A 16635-nucleotide genomic window follows, 5' to 3' on the forward strand; every position below is an offset into this window, starting at 1 on the left:
CTCTGGAACCTTCTAATTCAAATTTTTTTGTTTATTATTAGTCTTTTTTTTTTTTTTTGATTTGGCAAAAATACTTACTGGATGGTGCTGTGTGCCTCCCACCAGCAGGCCCACCATGTATGGCTGTCCTTCAGTGGATGCTGTGACGAAACCGTGGACCTGGGAGGGAGCAGCCTACCCTGCCTTCTGTTACACAGAATTCCCCATCTGCACTTCATCAGATGGCTTCATCCATTGATAATCTCTGCCCGAACTGTTCATTTCATCAGAAGCTACAAAATGGGATTTTCTGATCTGTCATCCTTTCCACACATGTTAAGTAGAGTTCTCCTGTTAAAACATTTTTTTCTCTGTGCGGAGGACCCGGGTTCGATTCCCGGCCAGGACACACAGGAGAAGCGCCCATTTGCTTCTCCACCCCTCCGCCGCGCTTTCCTCTCTGTCTCTCTCTTCCCCTCCCGCAGCCAAGGCTCCATTGGAGCAAAGATGGCCCGGGCGCTGGGGATGGCTCTGTGGCCTCTGCCTCAGGCGCTAGAGTGGCTCTGGTCGCAACATGGCGACGCCCAGGATGGGCAGAGCATTGCCCCCTGGTGGGCAGAGCGTCGCCCCTGGTGGGCGTGCCGGGTGCATGCGGGAGTCTGTCTGACTGTCTCTCCCTGTTTCCAGCTTCAGAAAAATGAAAAAAAAAAAAAAAAAAATGAAAAAAAAAACACACACACAAAAACATTTTTTTCTCTTCGGTTATGGCTGTTTGTCTTTCCTGAAATACAGTTTGTACAAGAAAGGCTGGGTTTAATGATTCCCTATTTATCGCTATTAGTTGCCAATATTTTGAATAAAGGGTCAGTGCCCTCATTACTTCCAATGATGACCAATGACCACACGTTTCTTGACCACTGTGAAATCTTCCTTCTCTTTGCTTTTAGGGACCTTAAATGTCTACGGAACGCTGAGAAGACATTTGTAGAGAAGACTGAATGGTCTCTTCCTGCCTTTGGGGTGCCCTGGGATGTTCAATTTATTCATACTGGTCTTAGTCTGCTATCTGTGTGTTGCTCAGCACATGGTTGTAAATTGCCCTTCATTTTTGTTTAAGGTTAACTAGATGTTCCTTTGGGCACATCTTAAGCCCTGTGAGGATGGGGTAGTGTCTTATAATATGCATATATGTATGTATCTAGGGCAAGTTGGGCCCCTAGAACGGTATGATACCTAGTTGTAGACTGAGAAGATGTCAACCTAGGGTGGTCATTATTTCATTCTTGAACCTCCAGCCATAGCTATTTTCTTTGTTCTTCTTCTAGGCAGGCGTAGTGATACATTCCTGTGCCCACTCACTGACACCAACTGAGTGTCCTACCAGTCAACTCAATCCTTACATCCCCTGGGATCAGTGCAGACCCTGCAGGTAAAGGGCAAGGTCCCCACAAGACTGTCACCACTTCAGGGGCCAGTCGCAAGTGCGGTCCCCAGGCTACTTGCACTTTTGTCTCACTTGGCTGCAAATTCAAGTTCAATAATTTTACTAGAGTGAATCATAGAACTCGGGAAAGCATGACACCTGCAATCACTGTATTATTAGAAAGGATACAGATGAAGAGGTAGATGGGAGGGGCGAGGTCTGGAAGGGTCTTGGTCACAGGAGCTTCTGTCCCCATGGAGTTAGGACGTGCCATCTTCACAATACGTTGATGTATTTGCCAACCAGGAAGCTCTGCAAGCCTGGTGCCCAGAGTTTTATTGGGGTTTCATTACAGAGGCATGATGGACAATCCTTGGCCACATGCTTGAGCTCAGTCTCCGGTCCCCTCTCCTCCTGGGAGTCCAACCCTCTCATCACGTGCTTGGCATTTCTGGCTTGATCTCTCTGGCGTGGTCAACTCCTCCCTTAAATCCAAGAGCCCATGCTTCATTAGCATAAACTCATGGATGGTTGGTAGGGGCTCATGATGAATACAAAAGTTACCCCTATCAGGAAACTCCAAGGGTTTTTGAAGCTGAGCCAGGAACTGGGGATAAAGACCAGACATATTCTTTATTACCAGACAGTTGGTATTTGTGACAGTAATAAGACTGTCAGTGGATATATATGAGGTTAAAACACTTAGACCTTCAAGTATATTTGAAGATAAGCCAGAACATAAAGATTTTAGAATATACTCATGGATGGGGGAATAAAAGGTAGACTCATATATGTCTATATTTCAATATAACTGTATATATATATAAAATAACTTAAATATATGTAACTATGTATAACTGTATATATAAATATGTATATACATACATACATACATACATACATATACATATATGCATATATATATATTTCAGCAGTTATAATCCAAGCCATTGGAGAGTTTGAAGGTCTTAACAGAGGCTAATATGCTACTGGTATAGGAGACCTTCAGTTCAGCAGGGAGAGGTAAGGCTTTGTGTCCTGAGGCAGCTGGACCAGGTGGAGCCTTATAAAAACAAGATTACTGAATTATGGGAACCATGGGGCAGGTAAAGAGTTTCACTTTCAGAATATGGAGAGAAGCCTCTTACAAACATTGAAGGAAAAAGAAGGAGCTAATTGGAAAGATATGGACAGGAGCAAGTATTTTTAATAAGGTATGTCACCCACAGAGCGAGAGTCCAGCAAAGCGAGAGTTTAGGAGGAGAATGTGGCAGTCTTGAGTTAAAGAAGCGAGGGAGGAACAGTAGGGGGGTGGAATGGATCTGGGATGCACTTCACTGATTCTTCAAAAGCAACTGCCAGATGACAGAAGTTTCTAGAAGTTCCTTCTAGCATTTTCAACATAGGAATCCACGACTTCTGAATGAGAACATCTCATTGACAACAGGATACATGTCCGCCCCACAACTTCCTGGTGTCTGCACTGTCTAGAAGAAAGAAATATATGTATGAGAATAATATGTGTCCTAAGAAGTGAAAGCCATTGGTTAAAAGACTTAAGGGGAAAAAAAAAAAAAGAAAGTCTATCTGAGAGGGCAACTGTTCCCAGGGATGATCTGGGGGTACGGGGTGATAGCGCAGATCTTGATAACTAAGGCTGACCCAGCAGTGGGGTGGGGGTTCTTTTCGAGCAGGCAATTTTGCCCCCCATAAGACATGAGGCAATGTCTTGAGACATTGTTAATGGTCACAGCTGGATGGCATTGAATGGGTAGACACTTGGGATGCTGCCTATAATCCACAGGACAGCCCCCCACCACAAATAATTATCTGGCTAACTGGCCCAAGATGTCACTAGTGCTGAAGTTGAGAAATCCTGCTTTGAAAGAATCTGGTGGGAGATTCAAGTGTACCCGCTGGCAGGTATCTCAGTAGGAGGGGGCACATTAAACACGTGTGGCACCGGCCAGGGCACACAGGAGAAGTGCCCATCTGCTTGTCCACCCCTCCCCCTCTCCTTCCTCTCTGTCTCTTTCTTCCTTTCCCGCAGCCAAGGCTCCATTGGAGCAAAGATGGTCCAGGCACTGGTGATGGCTCCTTGGCCTCTGCCTCAGGCGCTAGAGTGGCTCTGGTCGCAACAGAGCGACACCGCAGATGGGCAGAGCATCGCCCCCTGGTGGGCATGCCGGTGGATCCCGGTCGGGTGCATGCGGGAGTCTGACTGCCTCCCCGTTTCTAACTTCAGAAAAAGACAAAAAATAAATAAAATTAAACATGTGTGGCAGACACCTTCCCTCATCCATGATCCTCTTCAGCCCCTCCCCCTTTTTGGAGCCACTTTTATTTTTATTTATTTATTTATTTTCTTCTCTTTCCAATTGAGAGGAGGGGAGACAGAGACTGACTCCCGCATGTGCCCTGACTGGGATCCACCCAGCAACTCCCGTCTGGGGCCCATGCTCTCTGCCCATCTGGGGCCATGCTTGCAACTGAGCTACACTGCTCACAAAAATTAGGGGATATTTTGAAATGAATATGAAACATTGAAATATCCCCTAATTTTTGTGAGCAGTATATTTTTAGTGCCTGAGGCAGAGGCTCAATGGAGCCATCCTCAGCGCCTAGGGTGATGCACTCAAATCAATTGAACCATGGCTGCAGGAGGGGAAGAGAGAGAAAGAGAGAGAGAGAAGGGGGAGGGGGAGGGGTAGAGAAGCAGATGGGCGCTTCTCCTGTGTGCCCTGACCGGGAATCAAACCCGGGACTTCCACAAACTGGGCCGACACTCTACCACTGGGCCAACTGGACAGGGCCTTGGAGCCACTTTTATTTATTTTTTTGATTATTATTATTTTTTTGTATTTTTCTGAAGGTGGAAACGGGGAGAGACAGTCAGACAGACTCCCGCATGCACCCGACCGGGATCCACCCGGCATGCTCTGCCCACCAAGGGGCGATGCTCTGCCCCTCTGGAGTGTCGCTCTGCCGAGACCAGAGCCACTCTAGCACCTGGGACAGAGGCCAAGGAGCCATCCCCAGCGCCCGGGCCATCTTTGCTCCAATGGAGCCTTGGCTGCAGGAGGGGAAGAGAGAGACAGAGAGGAAGGGGGGGGGTGGAGAAGCAAATGGGCGCTTCTCCTATGTGCCCTGGCCGGGAATCGAACCCGGGTCCCCCGCACGCCAGGCAGACGCTCTACCGCTGAGCCAACCGGCCAGGGCCTTTGGAGCCACTTTTAAATGACAGCCACATGTCAGTTCTAGGCAGTGAAATGCAAGAGAATATTCTGGTCAGGCTTCTGATAAGATACCATTGGGGATGTATCTTTCCCTTTCTCTCTTTCCTGCTTGGACCTTGAACCAGCCACCGAGAGGTACAGAGGCAACATCTGGAGACACTGTCATGTGGGGTGGGGCTGGGGTGGGGAGTGGTTCTACTGACATCTAGTGGGTGAAGCCTAAGATGCTGCTCAGTGTACTATACTTCCCAGAACAGCCCCCACCTACACTGATCAGGACAGCCCCCACCTCAAAGAACTATCTGGCCCTAATGCTGCTCATGGTGAAAGCACAATGGAGCTGTTGGGAGAGTCCCAGATTGCCTGCCTTAAGATTTCTTGTAATGAGAAGAAAAAAAGAAAACAATCACTTAAGCTCCTCAGTTGGGCTGCCTGTCATTTGCGGCTGAATACATTCCAAGTGGTTCCAGCAGGAGAAGCTCTTCGATCTAAGCCTGTCACAGGCAATCTCCAGATGACACTCATTTAGGTTATTCTTACTGGCACTTCCCACGACTGTATGGGATACCCAGCTCCATCCTTGAAGCAGAGAGAGGTGGACAGCCATTCAGTAGCTTCTTCTGCTAGAAGATACCAGCACCAACGGTTCCCTCCACCCACGTCGCCAGTAGGATCGGCCGGGTCCAAGATCACAGGTCTGAAATGAGGAGTGAGAAGGCATTAGGGGAAGTCTTCTTAGAGCCAGTGGTCTCAGAGTTGGGGGGTCTATTCTCCTCTCAGCAATAAAACATTATGTCCTTATCTCTTAGATGTCAGGAATTCAAATGTACTGATACTATAATAGGTAATTTCCTAGAATTAAATTACATTTGTCAAAAAGGTTTTGAAAGCAGCTAATTATGATATACACAAAGGCACTATACATACAAACTTCTCCATGCCAGGGGAACTGCACTATGATGTTTAAATGAACCAAATAGCTTGTGGCTAAGTCAACCACACCCATGGTAGGCAACCCAGGATATTTTGTTCTTTCATTCTTCTCCTCTATACTTTCTCAAAACTCCTTTCTTTTCTCTCTTTCCTTTTCTTTTGCCTCTATTGTTTTTGTCCCTTGCTGGAGGCTCCAAACAGATGAACTGAGATTCCTTCTTATCTTTGAAGGATAAAGGTTTTAGGGGATGCAGATCTGAAAGGGTAGATACAATTTGACTTAACAAAAATCCTGTAGGAGGCCCTGGCCAGTTGGTTTAGCGGTAGTGCATTGGCCCAGCATGTGAAAGACCCAGGTTCGACTCCTGGTCAGGGCACACAGGAGAAGCAAATGCCATTTGCTTCTCCATCCCTTCTTCTCCTCTTTATCTCTCTCTCTCTCTCTTTCTCTTCTCCTCCTGAAGCCATGGCTTGAAGGGTTCCAGCAAGTTGGCCCCGGGCACTGAGGATGGCTCTACGGCCTCACCTCAGGTGCTAAAATAGCTCGGTTGCCAAGCAACAGAGCAGCGGCCCCAGATGGGTAGAGCATCACCCAGTAGGGTGCTTGCTGGGTGGATCCCAGTCAGGGTGGATGCAGGAGTCTGTCTCTCTGCCTCCCCACCCTTAATAAAATAATAATAATAATAATAATAATAATAATAAAAGCCTGTAGGTAAACCAGCCTATGAATGATATTGTTACTTCTCAGGGCACACTGGCAATACCTCTCAGATGTGCTAATGAGTCCACACTTTTCCTTCTGACCTAGAAAGGTGAAGACCACGCAAGGATCTGGAGCCTTGGTCCTTCCAACTCTATTCTTTCTGGATGACATTTTCTCCTGCCTCCCTAGGGTTTTATTCCTGGAGACTGTGGGAGGTTCTGTTGGTGAGCACCCTCCCCAGGCCCCTGCCCTCAGTTTCCCAGGAGGATAATGAATCATGACTTCATAGGAAGAGACTCCAGGTCGCTGAGATACTGTTGGATGGAATCAGGTTAAGAAAAGAGGAGAGGTAGGGCTTGGGATACCTGGGTCTCTGGATCTGAGTCAGCAGGAAGTTCCTCACAATCTCATTCTCAAAGTTGTAATTGACTGTCCAGAAGATGCAGAGCTGCTGATGTCGTGTGGCCAACTCCAGGACCGTCCGGAAACCTTTGGCGGTATCAAAATTCAACGCTCCACTGCCCTGCTCCCAGGCATAGATGGTGAGCAGCTCCAAGGCATACTTGGGGGGCAGAGACCCCTTTTGCTTCAGTTTCCTTTCACACTGAAGGAAGAGGGGGATCATTAGACGATACTGTTCAAGACAGAGAGGCATCGTGAGCTCAGCGAGAGCCTAGGAGACTGCACATTAAGGATTCCAGGGGCCACAGCAAGGCAACTGAGTCCCGGGACACAGCATGGGTGGGACCGATCTGCCAGAGCCGGGCAGGTCTGCAGCTGTCCACCCAGCCTCTCTTCGGCAGCATACGCAGGTCTCTTTGCTGTGCTTTGGCCATATGTGACTTCCCAGAGCTATACTCTGGCTACCGTTCACTAAAAACCCACTGTGTGCTCATTATGGGACCAAGCATTTTATCTGCACCATTCCTAATCTTCCCAACTATCCTACAACTTAGATTCTGGGTAGACAACTCTCAGAGAGCCTCATTTTCCTCATCTTCCATGTTGAGGGGTAATAGTAGCATCTACCTCAAAGGGTATTATGAAAATTATCAGAGAGGACACACTTGAAGTGTTCCTAAGTGCCTTCCAGAAGCAAACAAAGTCCCTCTGCAGGAATATATATAATCCAAAGACTCAAATTATTTTGCAAATAATTCCAAGTACAATGACCAGCACAGAAATACCCTGGCACAGAATGAAAAAGGACACCTAAAGTGATAACCAGCAGAAAAGAGAGAGAGAGACGAGAGAGAGAGAGAGAGAGAGAGAGGGAGAATAGTAATAGATTCACAAAATGTTAAATATTGAAGGACCAAATACAGACTTTAAAATAACTGAGAGCATTACATGCAAAGAAAGAAGAGTATGAAATATCAATAGTAGGAACTTGGAAGCCACGCCCCTGCAACTCCTCCCCTTCTTTCTCCCGTCCCCTCCTCTCCTCTTGCGTCCTCTTCCCTTTCCTTCCCCCTCCTGAAGACTAGTCCTTCTCGCCCCTCCCTCATCGTCCCACCCCTCGCCCCGCCCCGCCCCTGCTCGGACAGGTCAGCCGTACCATTTGGTACCAGTGCTTGACTAGGCGGATGAGGCTCTTGAGCTTGGCTGGACGCTGCTTCAAGAAGGCTCGCTGCAGCTCGGTGAAGCAGGAGGAGAACTCACCCGCTGTGCCCAGCCGTTGGCACTCTTGGAGGAGAGAGACGTAGATCTTGGGGTCAGGTCTGTAGTTCCCCGTCACTTGCCCTGTTAGGGATGAATCCATAACTCTCAGCTATCAGCTCTTCTCCGAGGTTCTTTCAGTCACTCTGGGGAGTCTAGCTCGCTGGCCATGAGTGCAGTGGACAGGGCCACCTGCAGCCCCCCCTCCCTTCTCCCATGCACTGCCATGACCCCGTCCATACCGACAAGGTTGCAGGCTTCTGCAGGATCCGCAGTCCTGGCTGCTTTGTCTGTCACTTCCTCCTTGCCCCCAATCCCCTAACTCAGCCTCAGCGTCTTGCATTTCCCCCACCACACACAGATCTTTTCTAGACCCTCTCGCGTGCGTTCCCTCTGCCCGGCACGCCCTTCCACCCCTTCTCTCCCTCAGTCTTATTATTATTTTTTGTAACTATGGCTCCCCAGCACCCGACACAGGACATGACACCGAGGAGATATTCCCAAACTTTTTCATTTCCCAGTGCCTTTCGAGTTTTGGCGTTTTTCTTGTGGATTCTCTAAGGCCAAAAGAAATCCCTGACAGTTCGGTTGATTAAAAAATTCAGTCCTTTTAACTTAGTAGTAAGCAGTTTTCACAGTGTCCGACAGATGTCGCTGTGTTCCCCTCAGAAATATAAAATCTGGTAAACTCTTCCTACACACCTCTATGTTAGATCGCTGGGGTGTCCTGGCTGCCTTGCTGCACAGTTGGGGAAGTTAGACTTTTGACCACCCACTAATGTGGATGATCACTTAATACTTAATATAATAGTATGACATGGCTAGTGTGGTTTTTCCCAGTTTCCCAGTATGTGGGGATTGAACCTCTGGTTTCCCATCCAAAAATGCACATTAGCCATAAGACCCCAACCCTCCGAGCAAATTTGATGAGGTTTAATCATGGTTTGGGTAAAAGACAAAATTAACATATTGGCTTTATGCCAGATCTATGCTGCCTCGTTTTTAGAACGATAAAATATTTTGCCACCGGTAGAACTAGCAGGCTTCCCGAGAAAGACCTTGCTTGCTCCCAAATTGTGCCAAGTGGCTGTTTTGATGTCATTCCTGTGGCTGATCAGACCTTCATTCTGGCCCCAGGAGAGAATCTAAGATCTCCTCCCCATTTTAAAGGGATGCCTTGTTTGGGGAAGACTCAAACTGTGGAAGATTTCTGCTCAGAAATATGAAAAGAGAGAGAAAGCAACCCTGCCATAGGACGGGGGCTGAAACCTCTCCTGTTTGGCGGCGCTCACCCAGGACGTCATAGGCGGGCAGTACATCAAACTCCACCCACTTCTGGAACTTGTGGGACAGGAGCTTGAAGCTCAGTACGCGGGGGTTACTCCAATCATGCTTCGGGATCTCAAACTGCACGGCAAACCCCTTCTCTCTTTGACAGGCTTCCAGCTGTCTTCTGATTTCCTTGATGAACTCCGCTCGGCGCTCAAACTGCTCCCGAAACCCAGTGAGGGGACTTAGGAAGACGACGATGTCAGCATCAGACCGGCCTCTGAGGGTGGTGCCTTTGCCTGAGGAGCCGCCCTAAAACAGAGGAGGAGAATGAGAACTGCCGTGTATTGAGAAGAGCCTCCCTAAATAAAATGATGAGAACAATCACTACCATTCCTGGGCACTAGCCACTGTTCTGAGAGCATTAGCAGCCTTAACTCCTGTAATGCTCCCAAGGACTTTGTTATTATTTATTTACACTATTATTATTATTAATGCCACGTTACAGGTGCGAAAACAGAGGCTCAGAGAGATTAGGTATCAGCCGAAGCCACAGCTAACAGGTGGCAGATTCAAACCCTAGCTGCCTTATTCTAGAGTCTGTGTTCTTTACCCCCTGGCCTTTACTGTCTTAGATCATTACATACTGTAGTCTGGCCCTTGCTGGGTGTTTGTTTGACCTGCACAGCCCTATAAGGTGTTGGGAATTATGGATGAGGAAATCGAGGCACAGAGATGTTAAGTGACTTGTCAAGGTTTTATAGCCAGTAGGTGCTATCTGCTTTTAAAACCTATACTCTTTAAAAAAATAAATAAATAAAATGTATACTCTTTTTGAAATTATTATTAAATCCACTGGGGGTAATGTTGGTTAATATAACATTATATAAATTTCAGGTGTACAGCTCTGCAATACACCCTCTGTAGACTCTATTATGTGCTCATCCCCCCAAAGTCTAGTCTCTTTGTGTCACCTTGTATTTGATCCCTTTTATCTTCTTCATCCTCTCCCCAAACCCCAGTCACCTCCAGTAAACCCACCATGCTGTCAAAACTTATATCCTTAATCAGCTCATGATACTGCAGAAGTGGTGAGTCCTCAGCCTGGCCATTAATGAGCAGATCGTTGATCAGAGCTGGGCTTCGGTTTCCCTAGCTCTGAAATGGACAAGGCCTAGGATGTTGGTTCATGAACTTCACCTGGGCTTTTGTTTTAAAAAATTACAGATGTCGCCAGCACTTCGTGTGGGTGTCCTGGGTTCGATCCCCAGTCAGGGCACACAGGAGAAGAGACTATCTGCTTCTCCTCCCCTCCCTTCTCTTTCTCTCTCCTCCACCCTCTGCAGCCTAGGCTCGATTGACTTGAGGGAGTTGGCCCAGGGTGCTGAGGATGGCTCCAGTGGCCTCTGACTCAGGAGCTAAATATTGTTCGGTTGCCGAGCAATGAAGCAACGGCCCAGATAGGTAGAGCATCACCCCATAGGGGGCTTGCCGGGTGGATCCTGGTAGGGGCAGTGGGGGCGCATGTGTGAGTCTGTCTCTCTGCCTCCCCTGCTCTCACTTAATTAAAAAGAATTACAGATGTAGGACCTCACCCCAGAGTTTATTTTCACAAGCTTTGGTTATATTTTTGGTATAGATCAATTAGAAAGCAGCAGTCCCAAAGACCTCAACCTTTTGCTCTCCCTCTTTCTCTGTGGAAACCCCTGCTCATTCAGCCACCTCCTCCCCCATCTGGCAGGTGGGCTCACCTTTACAACTTTCGACACACGGACAGGATGGGAATGACCTTGGAAACACCTCTCCTTCAGGAAACTGCAGATGGTGTCAATGGCACTTTTGACCTGCTCTCGGAATGGACTGTCTGGCAGGAGGTGGACTTCGATGAACTTGTCCAGTTCTTTGGCCGAGATTCTTTGGAGCTGCTCCATCGTGACCCTCCGGCAGGGTCAGGAAAGGCAGTGGCCAAAGGGAACTCTTAGCGGCTCCTCTTATACCAAGTCTGAGCTGCTGTTGGTTTCGTTTCCTGGGACGGGAGGAGCTATGCGTTTGTTCTTATCAAATCCACATTCTCAAACTTCCTGCTTTTCACACCTGCTTTTCTGCAGACTGCACTCTGAAAACACTGTTCTGTAACCCCCATTTGTACCTCGCCCAGGGGAAATCAGAATTCGAAACTGATGTTTGGTTTCCTTTTTCCCAGTTTCTTTTTGTTCTTGTTGCTGACGGAACTGGTTTATAGTCTTTTACGGTCTTTATGACAGTGTGTGCATATTGCAAAAAGAAAACAAGTCAGAAAACCCAGGAAGCATAAAGCCCCATTGAGCGGAGGAGCGCCCACCCCGCGGGTTTCAGAGCACTGACGGTTTGATCCACTTGGCCGTGCACGGCCCAGTTTATACTGTTTCTCACCAGGAGCTGCCAGCCCCTGACCCCTCTCCCACGTTCCCAGGCCTTACCTTCGTCAGGCCTGCTGGGAGACTGGACCGTGGTGTCTTGGTCTCACCCCTTTGATGTATTTATTATGATTGTCCCCATTTTCCAGGTAGGGAACCTGAGACTGGGAGAGGTGAGTCCCCACAGCTACACAGTGCCAGTCGGGGTCTGAGTGCTGGACTTGAGTGGGTTAGAAAGCTGGTGTGCTCTTTGGGTCAGGTTCTGTCTACCATAGCGTATGGCCTATTTTCTTTCCATGGGGGAAGAATGATAATTAGTCAAGTCAGGCGTACTGATATCTGTGCAAACTTTCCTCATCTGTCTCCTTCCTGGGGAAGAAGAGCAGCCATTTGAGAGATGGAAACTAGGTTTCTTTTCAAGTGCCCACGATGGCGTGGTGGTGGCTGCCTCAGTTGCTGAAGGGTTCCGAGGCTGCTAGTGGGCTCCGTGGGAAAGGTGCCACATTGATTAGTGATGTCTGCTGTGGGCACAGGTAAAGGGTGGTGGCAAGTGTCCCCTGCCATTCCTGAGAGGCCTGGATGGCCCTCACCGGTGCCACTTTCTACCTGGTGGCAGCTAGCTGAATTGTAGGGAAAAACAGGACTTGAGGGCCGTGGTTTGCAAAGTCATGACAGAGGTGGAAGAACCAATATTAACCAAGAAGTATCTCCAAATATACACCGTGGCCCTGCACACAGCGGAATCGGATGGGAATAAGGGGGCAGTGCGCAAAGCATGGGTAGATTAGGGGGGAAAATCTCCCCAAGTGATTCTGCTAGGCTGACTTCTGCCCCAACATTGAGCACCACCCTTTTAGGGGTAAGAACAGGAACTTGTTTCAAACTTGGCCTGGAATATGGAATCGACCTGCTCCTTCTGGGAAATAACCAACATTCCTGATAAATTGCCTAAGCACTTTGGGGGCCGATTATAGAATTCATTAATGATCTGTCTGGAAAAGTTAGTCACCTGCTCGGCCCACTCAGGACCATTGAGAGTCTCGAGGGAGGGGCCATCTGTGGGGGCTCACTGCAGGATGGTGTGTGCTGGAATATGAAGGAGGGGTTTGATGAGCCTCATTAGTATTAATCAGTGTGTCAAGATTCCGCACAGAGAGTCCAGAGGCCTAGCTCCTTTCCCAGCATTGCTGGGATGAGACGTTCTCTTCTCCCAGCTTTGGGTTATTCATTTGCCAGGCAATCGAGCTGATTGAACTAGGCCCTGGATCAACTCTGTGGTCACTTTCTGCCTTGATGTTATCTGATTCCACAACCATTTGGGACCCTTCCCCAAGGCTGAGGGTAGTAGGGAGAAGATGAGGATGCTGCCTGCCTGTCGGGTGGGCACCAGCACAAAGCACTCTTCTAAGACGGAGTGGAGTCTGACAAATTGCCTTGAGCCTACCTGCCCAGGATGAAATCGACCAGAGAGCAAACTCCACCTGGGTGGATACCATACCATCCCCGTTTCCCCTGCTATGTCCCCGGGGGCTGGAACATAGTAGATGCTCATTAAATACAATCCAAGAAGCATCATGTATCCTGGTGGGGAGAAAAAGCTTACAGAAACCAGAAAGGAAGAGCATAGACCACCTGTTTTCCTGGATACTCCTACTTTATTTTGGCTGCTACATCATCACAAAGAAACATGGTGGAAGGTTCTGCATGCACCGGAGGGTGTGTGTGTGTATTCTAGGCGGGGTGGGGTGGGTTTGGGGGTAGTTATGTTTATCGGGGAGAGCGGAGAGAGCGTGTGCCCGGACTGCAGGCACGGTGAGCTTGCCACATGCTGATTCCAGCGCCAATGCCAGCATCAGGCTTGGGCGACGCAGCCAGCATGCTTTCTCCTAAGGGCAAACCGTGGGAAGGAGGTATAGGTGCCAGGACGGAGAGGGTCGGTGTCGGGGGAAAGTGGCAGCCAGGAAGCTGCTGGCTATCTTGGGGAAGGCAGAAAATTTGATGATTACAAAACAGTTATACAAGGCAAGAAACCAGTGACTTTCAATGAACTGTGCAGAGAACTGGGGGTGGAGAACACTGAAAGGGAAGGTTAAAAGGTGTGTGTTTGGAGAGAGTGACCATGTGGGTATCTAACGACTTCTACAGATAATGGTGGCATGTTGGACAGAGGAAGGGATTTCCACCGGGGAGACGTCATGGGGATTGGGAAGAAACAAGCCTTTCTCATTGGGCACTGAAGATTGCCCCCAAACCAACCTCAAATGTATAGTTTGTCTTCACAGCCTTTTTTCCCCTCCTTTTCTAAGAAAAAAAAAAAAAGGAGGAAAAGGGGCTCAGAATTTTTTTAAGGGAAGACTGGATGATTTATGATGGAATAAAAAGTCATTGGCATCAGGATCTGTCACTTACTAAAGTTTTAGATCCATGATGATGGTGCACTTGGTGAAGAGGGTGCTAGAGATAGACAGACTGAGACAGAGAGACAGAGAATCGAGGTGATTCTGAGTGAGCCACAGGACACAAGAGTCAGAGAAGCAGAGTGTCAGGGACGGGGGCTGTAGGTTCATTTAACTAAGAGCAGAGGACGGAGAAACATAACGTAGGGGGCTTTGGAGAGTGTGCCCCCTCGGACCTAGAGCTCTGGTTTCTGGATACCTTCCAGGCCCCGCTGGAGGAGGTCAGGGGCTCAGAAAGCCCCTCTGTGGGGCGTCTGTCTGCCAGATGCAGCCCGTCCCTCAGCCCACAGGCCAACAGAAGTGGGTGGTTTGAAAAAGCAAAGGTCTAAGTGCAGCTTCAGGTTTTGCCAGTTTCTCAGCTTTTGCTGGTCGGGCTTGTGAGGGGAGGTGGGAAGGAGAGGCTGTGTTAGGGTTTTTTGTGTTTGTTTTTTGCTTTTACTATTTAACCCCCTTAGGGAGAGAGAAGAAGGGGAAAAAGGAGAGGGTGGAGAGGCGGAGTTTCATGTGGTGGATGGGACAGGAAGGGGCAGAGAGAGAGGTGGGAGTGGGTAGAGAATGGATGTCATTTTTTGCTAGGAAGCAAAGAGGTGACATCTGAAAAGAGGGGCCACCCAGTCCCTTTGCGTATTTTGCGTGTTCTTTTTTTTTTTTTTAGACTTTTATTTATTCATTTTTTTAGACAGGAGAGAGAGAGAGAGAGAGAGAGAGAGAGAGAGAATGAGAGAAGGGAAGAGCAGGAAGCATCAACTCCCATATGTGCCTTGACCAGGCAAGCCCAGGGTTTTTTGAACCGGTGACCTCAGTGTTTCCAGGTTGACACTTTATCCACTGCGCCACCACAGGTCAGGCCTGCATGTTCATTTCTTAAAACATCTGGGAGCTGGGAGGGTGTATTCCTAGTCACCAGGGCGATTAAACACGGGGGTCTGTGTTTCTGGCGTGTGGGGTGTCTGTGCGCAGAGGCAGCAGTGGCCCCAATACAAGGTGTCCACGGCCTCATCTATCCGGGTCTGCAGACCCCTGCGGGGCTGTGCGGATGCGACACAGGAGCCGCGACTTGCGTGTGCATGGGCCTATTCGAGGGCAGAAGGGTCTAAAAACAGTCCTAAATGATGAAGAACGTGTGTAATTACCCAAACCGGAAGGCTGTGCGATAAACAACCTCCTTGTAAAAATCTCCCTATCCCCATCCTGACGGCTCCATTCTGGGGGGACCAGAGAGGTGCTGCGTTCAGAGCCGCATAGCAGCCTCGTCACAGAGGGAGGAGATGGTCTTCAGTGGCGGTGCCCAAGGTGAGGGGGGACCTGAAGGGCAGGCTCAGGAAGGGTAGTGGAGGTCGGGGGGTGGGGGACGGTTAAATAGCAGGGGGGGGGGAGGGGGTTAAATAGTAAAAGCAAAAAACAAAAACAAAAACATAGAGAAGAGAGACCAGGGAGCAGTGGGCTGCTGGGGCAGGGGGCGGGGCATGGAGCTGGGGACCACGCTAATCACTCGACACGTGGTTCTCGTTCTGCAGCTGGTGCCAGCGCTCGATCTTCTTGTCTTTGTTTTTCAGACACTCGTACCAGTGTTTTAAGCGCTCTCCCTTGGCCGAGATCCCCAGCTGGCAGCCCCCTGGGAGACAAGGGCAGACAGGAACAGGTGGTCAGTAGAGGGACACGCAGGACTCTCATTCTACACCCAAATGTCCAATTAGGGAAAAGCTGCCACTGAGCAGTGACCCCACTCGGGTGCCTTGGCATTCATTCTCTAGAGAGGGTGGTTGTCACGGTGTGATGATCACTACTGGCTTTCTCTGCCTACAGAGACCTCCTCAGGTACCGGCAGTGGCCCCCTACTGCTGCACCAAGTGGTCTATTCTTAAAGACCTACCTATCACTGCGCTCCACGGACACTTACCCCCACTGCTTTGACAACGCATCATCTATTTCCAAAGAGTTAGTTTCATCACCTGCTCAGTCCCGCCTCTACACCTTTGCTCTAGCTTGGTCCCCAGCTGGAGCTTCTTCCTTGCTCTATCTTTAGTGACTGTGGTGTTCCCATTATTCGGAGAGGGGCTGGGAAAATTAGCACCTTCACCCTGGACTTGCAAATAGTTCAGGAGACATCCTGTGTGCCCTTTTTCCTGCAGGGCCACAGACCCCACTCTCCTGCGAGTTAACTCTTCCACTGTGGGGAAGGAGTTGTTTGTTCAGCAAGATCCTGACCCGATCTTCCCAGCTATGTAGTCCCTTTCACCTAAAGGCATTCTTAAATTGGTCCCTAAATAGGACCATAGGCTCTGACTCAGTGTTTGGACAATGTTGGAAGAAAAAAAAAAGAAAGTACCCCCCCCACCCCACCCTGCAGCCCTGGGTAAGGCTCTCCTCTCCTGGGGAGGGGGGGAGGGGACAGAAGACGGGATTCTCTGCGAGCTGGGAGCACTCACCGATGTAATCGTTGGACTTGCCGATGTCATAGTCCCAGACCGAGATGTCCAGTGACTTCTTTGCCAAGTCACTATGTTTGATGTCATAGAAGAACTCCTGGATGTGAGAGGAGACATGTGAGTGAGAGAGTCCCCTGAGTCTTTGGTGTCAG

The 16635-nt window shown here is 49.0% G+C and overlaps 2 protein-coding genes across 4 annotated transcripts in view; both read right to left on the reverse strand.

Moving 5' to 3' along the window:
* Positions 1-2418: 2418 nt before the first annotated feature.
* Positions 2419-11151, reverse strand: LOC136393366 (2'-5'-oligoadenylate synthase 1-like). Its single transcript, XM_066365985.1, has 6 exons — positions 10954-11151; positions 9226-9514; positions 7833-8017; positions 6640-6878; positions 5179-5335; positions 2419-2889 (listed from the first exon to the last, which is right to left on the reverse strand). The coding sequence occupies exons 1-6, from the start codon at positions 11131-11133 to the stop codon at positions 2800-2802; spliced, it is 1140 nt and encodes a 379-aa protein (XP_066222082.1). The 5' UTR covers positions 11134-11151; the 3' UTR covers positions 2419-2799.
* Positions 11152-15409: 4258 nt separating this feature from the next.
* Positions 15410-16635, reverse strand: part of RPH3A (rabphilin 3A) — a 79445-nt gene continuing 78219 nt past the window's right edge. For all 3 annotated transcript variants that reach the window (XM_066370858.1, XM_066370859.1, XM_066370857.1), the window contains 2 exons: positions 16484-16580; positions 15410-15669 (listed from right to left, as the gene is read on the reverse strand). In XM_066370858.1, coding sequence (XP_066226955.1) covers positions 15539-15669; positions 16484-16580 — 228 coding nt within the window. In that variant the 3' untranslated portion in view covers positions 15410-15538. The remainder of the gene's footprint in view (positions 15670-16483; positions 16581-16635) is intronic.

The sequence above is a fragment of the Saccopteryx leptura genome, chromosome 2, assembly GCF_036850995.1.
Source record: "Saccopteryx leptura isolate mSacLep1 chromosome 2, mSacLep1_pri_phased_curated, whole genome shotgun sequence".
Lineage (NCBI taxonomy): Eukaryota > Metazoa > Chordata > Mammalia > Chiroptera > Emballonuridae > Saccopteryx > Saccopteryx leptura.